This window comes from Eucalyptus grandis, chromosome 5, assembly GCF_016545825.1.
Source record: "Eucalyptus grandis isolate ANBG69807.140 chromosome 5, ASM1654582v1, whole genome shotgun sequence".
NCBI classification, from domain to species: domain Eukaryota; kingdom Viridiplantae; phylum Streptophyta; class Magnoliopsida; order Myrtales; family Myrtaceae; genus Eucalyptus; species Eucalyptus grandis.
The window spans coordinates 47,200,978-47,213,442 of NC_052616.1; the positions used below are offsets into that span (position 1 = coordinate 47,200,978).

Sequence of the window (12,465 nt, forward strand, 5' to 3'; positions counted from 1 at the left end):
TTTGTTCAATTAATTCCATCCATTTAGAGAGAGAGAGAGAGAGAGAGAGAGAGAGAGAGAGATTGTCAGTATCAGATTGACATGAAATATTTTGAGTTAACTTAAAATAAGCTTGATAATAAAAGCGTTGGACATTGCAGACTTCAAAGCATGAACTATACAGAAACGGGGCCAAATAGTGATGCTAAAGCAGGCATCATCTTATCTCTTCATTCCATTTGCATAGCAATCTCTCTTCTATCCTCGTCGCAAGTTCTCGTTCAGTTCCAAACCACAAATCTCCTGGCCGAGCGAAATTTCCTCGCTTTGCCTTTGGCTTAGATGGGTAATCGATGCTTCACAAAATGTGCAAAGGTTGTTGGATGGATAGGCCTGTTCAAGATATACCACCGACATAATATGCGATTCATCAAGTCAAAGAACATGGTTACCCCCATTTATATAGCAGGTGGTCCCTTTTTGAAGAATGAGATGTTCTTCTAAAACTTTGGCACCATGGCTCCAACAATATTAGCGCAAAGTTGTCTATTCACATGTTCACCAAAGACAAGGACATGACATTGCCAATTAGGAATTTCCGCTGATGTCTACACTGATGCTCTAATGCAAATTTGCTCTATTGGTATCACTAAGCATCAATTTTCAGCAGGATTAATCAAGCACATGTCCTCTTAGTACGATCAGTTTTCAACCTACCATTACTAGTTATAGACCACTGTGTCCTTAAAACCCTGCGGCTCCACTTGAGCGTGAAATCAGGATGCAAATCTTTTCATTTCAAAGATGCAATCTTAGTACACAACCCTCCCTGCCGAAGAAACTATCGCGTTTCAGCTAATCGAGCCTTTGGCCCACAACTATGAATATATCTAGAGAAGAATAAACAAGTATAATGATGTAAAGAAAAGTGAAAGTTACAGTAAAATACATATCTGAAAGGTAAGAAGTCGAAAGAAGATTATTTGGGGGAAGAACAATGGGATTACCTGTTGATTTGTTCATCTTTTGGCAAGAATCTGAACACCACAGGCAGTGGGGGCATGCTTTCCCTCTTTATACACAAGATTTCCTCCAACAAAAGTAGCAAAAACTTTCCCAGCTAATCTTTTTCCCATGTAGGCTGAGATAGACTGCTCACAAGATTGTTCACATGTCAATCTACTAAACAGACAAACCTTGGAAAGCATTTGACAAAACGATAATGCATCCATGCTTTGTGGTTAAGGGAAGGAAATAGGTTCACCCTATATGTAGATTCAAAATAAATGTCATCTGGACATTCTAAGTAATACATTAGGTCTGTAACTCTACTCCCAAAGAGCCCCCAAAAAATGCTTTGTTTTGCAAATTCTGCAGAGATGAGGAGACTCAAGCTGCAGCAAGTCATCTGAAAGACTGTTGACCACCAGTTTCTTGATCTATTTAAACCTCTGAAATATTATCTTCAACTGATGCTTTTGAAGAAAAATGATGTACTGATTGTGCATTATCGAATAGGTATATTTTCAATGGTAAACCAGCCTACATACCGGGTGTTTAATATATACAGGGTACTCATCGGAAAGTTCAAACTCTGCACTGGGATCCCATACTACAATGTCTGCAAGGTTTCCACTTGCAATGGCTCCCTGCAAATAGAATTGTCACTCTTTTCATCATGAAGACTGTAAGCTGAAAGCAGGAGCCTATTCTATTCATTGCCTGTTCTTTAAGAGCATATGGAGATGGAGAAACCTGATCTGATTGGCACCATGTTAAAATAAACCAAAGTTCCATTTGTTTAAATAAAAAAAAAAAAATAGTCATTTTAGGAGACATTAAATAAGGGTTGCTTTTCTGAGAAAAACTACTTTGATCAGTTTTTACCAAGAAAAGGTAGTCAGTCATTGTAAGATCTTGAAACAAGTCTACTCTGTGAAAAGTTCTCCTAAAATGTGACATGATAATTTCATAATCTTAAATTAGAAGGGAAACTGATGATGCTGAAAGCAATCACCTTTAACTTAAGTCCAGCAATTTTCGCAGGCCTCTCGCTCCACCATAAAGCTAGCTGTTCCAAAGTAACCCCATATTTTTTGCCATATGACCAGGTGACAGGAAGAACAAACTGCAGATTTTCACAAATTACTTTTAGATGACATTCAGAGAGGAGATACATGATTTCTCAATATTGAAAAAAAGCATTTAACAGTTCAACCAAAGGAGCTAACTTAATGACATATCATCTGCAATTCTATGCACCTACAGAACACAACTTAGAGAGTAGATCAACTGCCATAGCCTCTTAAGTAAATGCTCTACAAACAAACTACCCAGAGGAAGAATGAACCTCATGAATGAACATCGTAAAAAAGAATGCCAGAACCTTATAACTCTCTACAGCCAATTATGCATGCGCATGCTTAATTTATCTAAAGCTAAATGTCATCTGCTTAAACAATTTGAGTAGGAAATAAAACCATAATGTGCGGACATAGAACCCTCTGATAATGCCTACAACAATAAGTGATAAAGCGGTCCTGGTGTGAAAGTGCCACATGACTCTGCAACAAAGTGCTTTTGCAATGCTATAGTGGTTAATGTCAGAACCCTGAATCTGAAAGAAGTAATCAAATTCAACTCTCAGTTATAATACCTAACCTCCTCCATCAACCAAAAAATTAGTATTTGTCAGTAGTTTCTTATGTGGCAATGGTATTACAGATTTCGGCACATCTGAGCCAATGGTATTACAGATTCTCATTAATCAAATAATCACAGCTGAGTCAGGCAAGCTTTATCAGGTATAGGACATAATGAGAACACATGCTTACATCAGTCAAAGGACATTACAAAGATAGACCAACCTGCAAGCCAGAAATTCCACCCCAAGCTCTCAAAAAGTTGCCTTCACCAAGCAGTTTCAGCTCTGGAACTGTTGGGGAATGGTCAGAACTCAGCATGTCAATGTGCCCATCCTGATATATAGAGCAAAAAATTAAAAGAATGGGGCATGTGGTACATAGAGAATCCAAAAAATTAAAAGTACCATTAAAGCCTCCCACAACTTTTCTCTATTAGGTGCATCACGGATGGGGGGAGCACATTTAAAGCGTGTATCTCCATCCTGAATTTCTTCTGCTGTGAAGGCTAGGTAATGGGGACAAGTCTCAACACTTAAACTGTCACCATTAACTTTTGCTTCCTGTGCAAAACAAAAATAAAATTAGGTTTAGTTCTTTTGCATGAGGACAGGAAACACTAGTGCTGCATCCATAAAACATTTCCATGACTAATAACAATTATAGCAGACTATCACAACTGACTCAGAAATAATTGCTACTGATCTTTCACTGAAAAAATCTTGCATATCCATTCTATAAAATTGATTTATGAACATTTTTTCTACAAATAAGAGACAGAAAAAGGTTCAAGAAAGTAGTTTTGGTCAAGAGGTGCCTGTAACTAATCATCAAACTTTTCATCATAGGAAGTCACAATCCCAAAACCAGCTGAATTCAACAATGTGTATTAGGAACCTCCAACTGAACTTGGAATGCAATATGGGAAGGTATATGATCTCCTTTTAAGCAAGTCACACATCAATGTCCAGCAAAGCATAAAGAAATTTTCTAGAAATTTTACATGCTTCTGGTATTTTTGTATATCCACTGGATGAGAAACTTCCCAGGAGATCTTATTAACAAGAGGTGATAAAGATGATATACCTTTATCAGATCCAAGGATGAACTTGCATCAGACAAATGAACAATATGAAGATGAGCTCCTTCAGCAGAGCCACCAATCCTTGTGTCCTTTGTCACAGTTAAAAGCTCACGAATAGCTGCCTCCTCCCTGTTTATAAAAATTAATTGATATGAATTTCCAAGTCTATTTAACATTGCCACAAGAGATCTGCTAGAGATAAGAAGAAGATGAACTCATAATTCAACATGATTGGGTGAAGACCTTGACATGATTATCCTTCTTATAGTAGGCTGGCAAAACTTTGCAAACATATCAAGCAGTAATTTTCAAAGAAACTCATCTATCTTATTCAAGCAAAGCTTTTCTCCTTAATTTTGTGCCTGTAAATGGCTGAATTCGAAAATACAGAAACTAAACGTGAAAAAGCATTTTCTGGATTCCTATTATGGAAGATAACCTACTCTTTGGAATTTGAAAAATATTTTCATGCTACCATTGCATCTCTCATAAGTAAACACATTGATTAAAGCAACAAAATCTAGAATTATGAGGATTGGAAGCCGGTAGCTATGAATCTGAGGGAATATTTTAAAGAGTAATTAGCTAGATCATAGATCCAGATAACTTAACGTTCTTAATGGAACATCAGCTACTCCATTACACTATATGCCAATCGCCTCCATAAGAACATTAAAAAGCTAACACTGAATGTCCTAAATAGATAGTTGTGATATTTCTAATCAATTTGTAAGGAAATCTTGCCAAGCAGGTGGCCTTGTCTTCAGATAGGTGGAATAAGATCGGGCATCTTCTGTATTTAGATCCAAGTGGCTTCCAGAGTCTAGTTGGAGTTCTGCATGAACGAGCAATGGTCTTCTATATTTTGCTAACACTGACAATCCTTCCTGCATAAATAATCGATAATTAATCATTGACCCATGACTATAGTGAAAAGATGATATTGCACGAGAACAGAGAACTTTGCTAAATTTTAGCAAACAATATAACTAATTCATGTGATTGTTTTGATTTCAGGTCGGGTTAAAGGACAATAAAGCATTGCTCTATCAACGCATACCGCAAATTCTTAGTTGACACGAAAATCAAAGTTGTAACGAGCAGTTTGAGTCCTCTGCTATAATATTGGGGCTCAAAAGTAAAAATGAGTGTCACATGACGAACCTTGATATGATCAGCATTTGTCATGGGAAAGTCGTTGATTCCTGAGGGACACATAAAGGACTACAAACAAGGACAGTGAAATTGTCAGATAGCAAATCGGCCCAAAGAAAAAGTTTTCACTTCTTTTACTTCATTGCCTCAATTTACTATTTCCTTGAGAACTTAGAAACTTTCTGTTTAATAGTACTTGCAGCACACATATCCAAAACCATGCAAATAATGACGTAGTGCATCAGACAAAATAAGTCCAGGTCCAGTTGAATTTTCACATCAAATCTCTGTAACTTGGGACTTTCAAAAACTTATTGTAAGGAGACACTGGCAAAAATTTGATAAAGAAGTAATTGATGACACCGAAATTCTGGTAATTACCTTCAGACCAAGAACACCAGCCTCTAGGAGAGCTTCCAGCGTGCTTGAATTGAATGCATTTCCAGGAACTAAACCTCCCCAGAAACCTGTGGAAACCAAGGTGAGAATTTACGTGCAACTCATAAAGGATATCTAGCCTGCTCATGTGTCATTTTCAGTTCATACCGACATCGACATAAATGTTCTTCTCTGCAGCCTTAATCTGCCAAGGAAGGTGGAAAATCATGAATAGAAACCATGAACTTACATTTTATAAAGAGAACAGAAATTGGAGACACAAGGCTCATATTTCTATGTATTTGGCCAGGATAAGGGCTATGAAGAAAAATCCAGACTGGAGGGACTTAAAAAATGCAGTGCATGGTTTTCAGAAACAAATGGTTACTTGCCAGATAAAAAACGCAAATTAACCTCCCTACTTCTCGTACCTTCAATTCCAGGGTTTCTGTGGAAGTAGTTGAGGGATCACTATTGAGGGGCATATCAATCAATGTTGTTATTCCACCTGCATGAGAAAAAAAAGTAATCACTCAAGTAAAGCTCAACATATAAAAATGATCACAGTTCAGTACTTCTAGTTTTCACAGTAGATGTTTTACAGCACAATCACTGACAAAATACAATGATACAGAAAAGTAGACTCATGCTTCATTTTCTGTTTATATAAGTCTCAGAATGTTATGTTAATCTCATCCACCACAGATTTAGCAAGAGAAAGCAATCTATGTGAAATTTAAGCAACTTTTCTCCTAAACAAAGATGATCTAGTGAATGGAATGTCAGCTGCCCCTCACTAGCATTTCAGGAAATTCATTAACTAAGGTGTCATTGAAGGGCAGAAACTTGAAGAGAGTCTAATTTACCAGCAGCTGCTGCTTTAGTCCCTGAAGGAAATCCTTCCCAATCAGCTCTTCCAGGGTCATCAAGATGTGCATGCCTGCCTCAGACATTTTATAAAATGTATATGAGTGTAAGTTTTTCTAAAAAGGATATGATTGCTCAACTCTTAAGCATAATTACATTAGTTTATAGAGGGATGTCTGAAGCATAATTTGGCAGTAGATATCTAAGTAAGACCAAATTACTGAAAAATGAGCACCCTCTACTTAATTTAAATTTGATCAATATTCAGTCATCCAGTTATCATTCACCCTTCCAACCTTCTGAAGATGACGGCAAGACTAGAAGTGTGGAGGTAAAGGAAGTACCATGGTCATGTTGCTTTTATTGGTCCCTCTGTTTATCATCCAATGTTATACTATCTCCTAAAACCTTTTTTCCGGTTGAAAGTGATGAGATATAACCATTATTTGGAGCAGAGATGCATCTTACACATCAACCAAGCCAGGCATGACAACAGCCTCTCCATAATCAATTACTTGCTCTCCTTTGGAAGCCCCTCGCCAATCATTCTCCGTTACAACAGAGGTAATGAATTTCCCCTTCACCTCGACTGCTCATAAACATACATTAGAAACACGAATAAGTTAAAGGTTAAACCAAAACCTTTGTTATCAATCTACAATAACAGCCAATTAAAGTTTTTTTTTTCCTAAATAGCACAAAGCTGATGAGGCAGTTACATTTCCTTCTATCTCGCAAAAAGCAAACTTTGTCTCACTTTGAGTTGCAGATTAGTTCGACACCATTTTAGAGCAAATAATATAGCTACGAAAGACTATAAAGCAGTCACACATGGAGCAACAAACCTGCCCCACAAATGATCCCATCTGGCGTCACTATGCGTTTGCTCTTTATCCAATAATGATGGTCTGGCAAAAGGCTGCAATCATCGCGAGGAACCTGCAATACGCATCACCATAAACTTCCATCAGCATATCGTTTTGCCAATTTACCAGCAAAGCAGCCGATACGCATAGTCCTAGAAACCTCAATCAAAACAAGAAAGTCCATTTTTCGTTCACTAATCTGTGATGCTGCACATTCAAAGCATGCGTGCGATCGAGCATCAGATTGCCGAACGACGCTCTGTTTGTCTAGCAAAGGCAGAGTAGAAACTTCTACACCAAACCGATTGCTTCATTGCACAATCTCATTCCAAAACAAATCACCAAAAACGTCCATCAGCATATCATTTCACTGATTACTTTGATGCAAAAGTCCTGGAAACCTCAATGGCGACAAGAAAGCTCATTTCCGTTCGATACTCTGTGACACTACATGTTCAAAGCAAGCGCAAGCATCAGAACGCTGAACAAACGCTCTGTTTGTCCAGCAAAGGCCGAGTAGAAACTTCTACACCAAACCGCTCGCTTCCTTGCACTATCTCATTCCAGAACACATCACCGAAATTTCCATCTGCATAACGTTTCACCAATTTACTGGCAAAGCGGCCGTCGCACAAGTCCTAGAAACCACAATCGCAATAAGAACGTCCATTTTTCATTCGCTAAATCCGTGGCTCTGCACGTTCAAAGCGAGCACGCGATCAAGCATCAGAACGCTGAACAACGTTCTGTTTCTCTAACAAAGGCCGAGTAGAAACTACTACACCAAACCGATTGCTTCGTCACACAATCTCATTCCAAAGCACATCACCGAAACTCCCATGAGCATATCGTTTCACCGATTTCCCAGCGAAGCAGCCGACGCGCGTCCTAGAAAACTCAATCGCAACCGGAAACACCATTTCCGTTCACTAAATCCGTGACACCGCATGTTCAAAGCGAGCGCGTGACGAGCATCAGAGTGCTGGACAACGCTCCGTTTGTCCAACAAAGGCCGAGTAGAAACTTCTACATCGAACCGCATATCGTCTCCCTGAGTTACTGGCAAAGCAACCGACGCGTGAATCTTAGAGACCTCGATCGCAACCAGAAAGGCCATTTTCCGTTCGCTAAATCCGTGACGCTGCATTTTCGAGGCGAGCGCGCGATCGAGCATCAGGATGCAGAACAAACGCTCTGTTCGTCTTACTACACCGAACCGATTGCTTCGTCGCACGATCTCAGTCGGAAAAAACGAACGTAATCGTCTCTAGGAAACTATGAACTCGCGAGGAAGACGACGACGACGGAGACGACCGGCCGAAGAGATGATAAAAGGAAAGGAAAAGGGCGCGAGAGCGACGCGAGAGCTGACCTTCGACGGCTCCTTCACGTAGAGATAGGCGGCGAAGGAAGCCAGCAGGATCATCGCAGGAATCCGCCATTGCAGATGCTCCATTCCTCCCTCCCTCTCTCTCTCTAGAATCTCGATGACGCAGAGAGGAGAGAGAGAGCTTCGCAGAAATTCGCGCTCCCTCACGAGTCGCGGAGCGCTATCAGAGTCAGCTCCCTCTTGTCGTTTTTCCTTCCCTCTCTCTCCTTAATATTTTGATTTTTCGGTGTTAAGGATATGGCTCGAGATTCCATTCCACGGGAGCAGCGTGGCTGCGTAAAGAATATTTACCCTACCGACCAATGGAACTCTGACGCTTGTCGCTCGGTGGTGGGCCTGCGATCTATCCAGTCGTTCCACGCCACGTGTAGGATTCACCGAGGCAATTTAATAAAGGTTTTTCTTCTGGGCACGACCAAATACTTTGATTTTTCCAAAGCGATGTCTTTAGTGGAGCGTGCGTGCATGCGTGTACGCCCACTTGTCTCCCATTGGCGAAATTTTTATTATGTACACGATATCATTTTATATTATAACTAACGCGATATTATGTATTTTTCTATGTTCAATTCCATTTTAATCTGGAAAATTTCAAGTGTTAATTGACATTGAATTATTAACTGAGGCTTTTTTGTGGAGTAGATTGTGACATAGGCGGAAAACGAGTATTGTAATAGTAGGTAGATATCAATGATCGGGCATAATGAACGAATGAATAGAATCTAATTTTGGCAAGAGAAAACTCAAGATGCTCCAATGGCTTCGGTTTTCAATATATAATATAGATAGAAATATAATTTAATAGGTTGAAAGTCGTAATTGATTCCTCAAATCTACGCATCGATTTTTGTTTAACGAACCTTTGATAATTTTTATAACAGCCAGATTGGTCTAACAATAAAAAATATTTTTTATGGGCTTTTATCAAGTTAATATCTCAAAAGTGACAATAATATGACAATTTAAATTTGGAGACAACATTAAATATTTTAACTTAATTTATGGACTAAATTGAATATATATTGAAATTGTAAAGACCTTGTTGTACAATAAATTAGAATTTAGGGACTATATGAAATAAATTTAAAGTTAATAGATCAATTATGCAATTTTATCTAACAAAGGTAGTTTTGAGGAGGGAAGCGCAGGTGACTTTAAAGCCGTCTTTTTCGGGGATCCGGAGGTCTTCTTCATCCACGAAAACCGTCTCGAGCGTCGGTTTTCATAGATATCGCCTTCCATCACGGCGTCTCAAGTTAACTGCAGCGGTTTTCTTCGGCGCCGTTTTTAAAGAGAGAAACATATATCATATGCAGAGAGCCAAGAGCCGTCGAGAGAGTGAAAAATCGATCCTCTGGGTTCGTTGATCGTCTCCGAAATCGCCCGTCGTCATTCATTGCCGCCGGGCTTCAACCACTCGGGGCGTATCCTCGTTGGCGACGAGGTTCCATGGCTGTCTCAGAGTTTTACTCCTTTTTGTCAAGGTGCGGGCGGTGACTATATGGTGGTTTATCCATGAGAAATGGCCTGGAGTTCGTGTAACGCTTGACGATGATAATCGGAGATAAGCTTTTCTCAATCCTTTTTCTCCTTTGTATTCTCATCGTGCTGTTCATGTGTTGAATTATTATCTGTGATGCTGTGAGTTCAAAGATGTTCAAATGATCGGTGGCGGTTGATGGTGGTGTTCTAGTGATGGATGGTGAAGGCGACGGCCATCGTGCCGATGGCCGGAAGTAGTGAATAGCAAATTTTTATACAATCACGATTTAGGATTTGAGGGTAGATTGATCTCTGTAAACCTTGAAGTTCATGAAGGCATGGCGTAAGTTCTGGCATGTCGGGTGACACCGTGAGGAAGACGATGGAGCGGAAAGGGAGATAAAAAAGTTAAGAGTTAGAGTGGGCCTGAATACAGAAGCCCGGATTGCGCCCATTAGCCCAATCCAGAGAGATCAGAGTGCGGCCCATTTTTGGACTGGGCCCAAGGGCCCGGTCTGAATCCTCATTTTCAGAAACTAAAATAACATAAAAATTTAATAGAATCTGAAAAATAAAAATGGATTAATAGTTAGAAAAATAGGAATTGATTAGGTTGTTACATCTTAGTATTAGAATTGGTTTAGTTTCAATTAGATAGTTAGAAATGGTTTTGTCTCTTTAATGATTGTCTCTATCAAGGTGTTTACTGGGTGGTGGTCTTTGTCCAAGACAAGCAAATTAATGTAGTTTGTGGGGACTTAAATAGTTTTAAAAGCTAGTATTTTCACATCAGCTAGCGGCAACATTCTCGTAACTATTGTATCTCATGTCTCTATATCTAGTAGTGATCAGTTCCCATTTTTGGAACTCAGGATCGGATGGTCTTAGGATTAGGACTAGTCTAGTTCGGTCCAATGGAATCAACCACTTAGTAAAAAAGATGATTTTTTTAAAAATTAGAGTTATTACAATTTTAGGACTTATTATTATTATTTTAAGAAATTAAAAAAATTATATTTTTTTAAAAAAGTGTCGGTTCGGTTGGGTTCCAATTCCCCTTGAAATCGGCAACTAGATTGAAAATCACCGATTCCATTTTTATGGAATCAAAAACCGGACCGACATTCTTGGGAACCGGATCAAATCTATTGATCCGATTAGATCTAGGTGATTCTCAGTCCAGACAGTTTGATATGCGCACTCTTATCTGAATCTCATGTCTCTAGCAATGGAGAGCGGTTCTTTCTTCAGGTTAATCTATAGGGCACAAAGTTATCTCCTTTGCTGAAAATGAAGATAAAAACATGAAATGGAAGGTAAGGACTCTGATATTGTGTCTGAGAGCTCAAAATATACATCCATATCATATATGTCAAGTGTAGCCTCACTCTATGTCACAAGTTATTAGTCACATGTTGCATTCCTCTTAATCTCTCTCTCTTTCTACTTCGACCCCAATTGAACAAAAGAACTGTTCCTTCGATAAAATGTTGGATGGCGGAGGGTAGCTAAAGGAACTGTTCCTTACTCATGAATAAAAAGTGTTGGATGGCGGAGGGTAAATAGCTGAGATTGTGCTGGTAATTTTAAAACAGTTAAATTGCAATTTTGAAAATGTGGATTCTTTGTTTTAAAATTGGTCGACAAAATTGAAATATTTATGATCGAATTGAAAAAAACATTATAGATTTAGGATTTTTTGAAGAATTTTTCCTTAAAAAATTTGACTATCGAATTGGCTTTTTACTGCTCCACAAGCCTTACAGGCTCTTCTTTGTTGATACTCTACAAATGAAATAATGTTTTTATAGAACCAAAAAGCTTTTAAACAATTTTCCATTAAAAAATTTGGGTGAAGGCAGCCTCGCCCAGTTTTTGGGCAAGGCTACTTCACCCATGACCCTCACCCAAATGGCGATCGCCGTGGGAGTTGCAGTGATGCTCACAACAATGGTGTTCTAGATGGGGCGAAAATCTACTTCAAGAAATGACTCAGTCTCCCATTGCATATAAATTTTTCAGTTACATGTTACAATATTAATTTAATGGCATATGTAGGTGTAATTTAATTGTTACCAGCAATCTTCAACAAAAAGGGTGGATAATCACTGACGTGATGGTCCTGATGATGGGGGTCACAATCATCCTAGCAGTGGCCATGTACACAATTTTTACACTGGTATTTTACCCTTATAGTAAAAAACCAATGCGTCATTTGAAATAGTCGGTGTTGCTGTGATCGTATGATTGATATTTGTGGCCATTCCATTCTTCTACCAACTTAATTAGGAAAATTTGGTCTTGCCCTCTCCTTTCCTTTATTTTTATTTTTATTTTTATCTTCATAAAGGCATTATATAAGCCCTATGAAAGACTCTAGAAATAAAATAATATTCTTTGAGTCCAATAATATTCTCCCATTTTTTGTGAAACAATTTAATGGAAGAATTGAATAAGTTGGTTGAAAAGCAGAACCGCCATAAATATTAGCCATGTGATCATAGCAATGCTGATTATTTCAAATGATGCGTTTGTTTTATTATATGGGTGGGATATCAGGGTAGGACTTGTGTATGCAATAGCGACCCACATCATTGGGATTACTGGTTTTGTGAATACAAA

General features: G+C 38.7%; 1 protein-coding gene across 1 annotated transcript; it reads right to left on the reverse strand.

Annotated features, from left to right (window-relative positions):
* Positions 1 to 8,563, reverse strand: LOC104445289 (allantoinase). The gene is made up of 16 exons (XM_010059128.3): positions 8,344 to 8,563; positions 6,951 to 7,044; positions 6,574 to 6,694; positions 6,105 to 6,178; positions 5,670 to 5,746; positions 5,407 to 5,443; positions 5,242 to 5,327; positions 4,870 to 4,929; positions 4,450 to 4,592; positions 3,708 to 3,834; positions 3,029 to 3,184; positions 2,847 to 2,957; positions 1,997 to 2,107; positions 1,530 to 1,628; positions 987 to 1,130; positions 1 to 372 (listed from the first exon to the last, which is right to left on the reverse strand). The coding sequence occupies exons 1-15, from the start codon at positions 8,425 to 8,427 to the stop codon at positions 999 to 1,001; spliced, it is 1,512 nt and encodes a 503-aa protein (XP_010057430.2). The 5' UTR covers positions 8,428 to 8,563; the 3' UTR covers positions 1 to 372; positions 987 to 998.
* Positions 8,564 to 12,465: the final 3,902 nt, after the last annotated feature.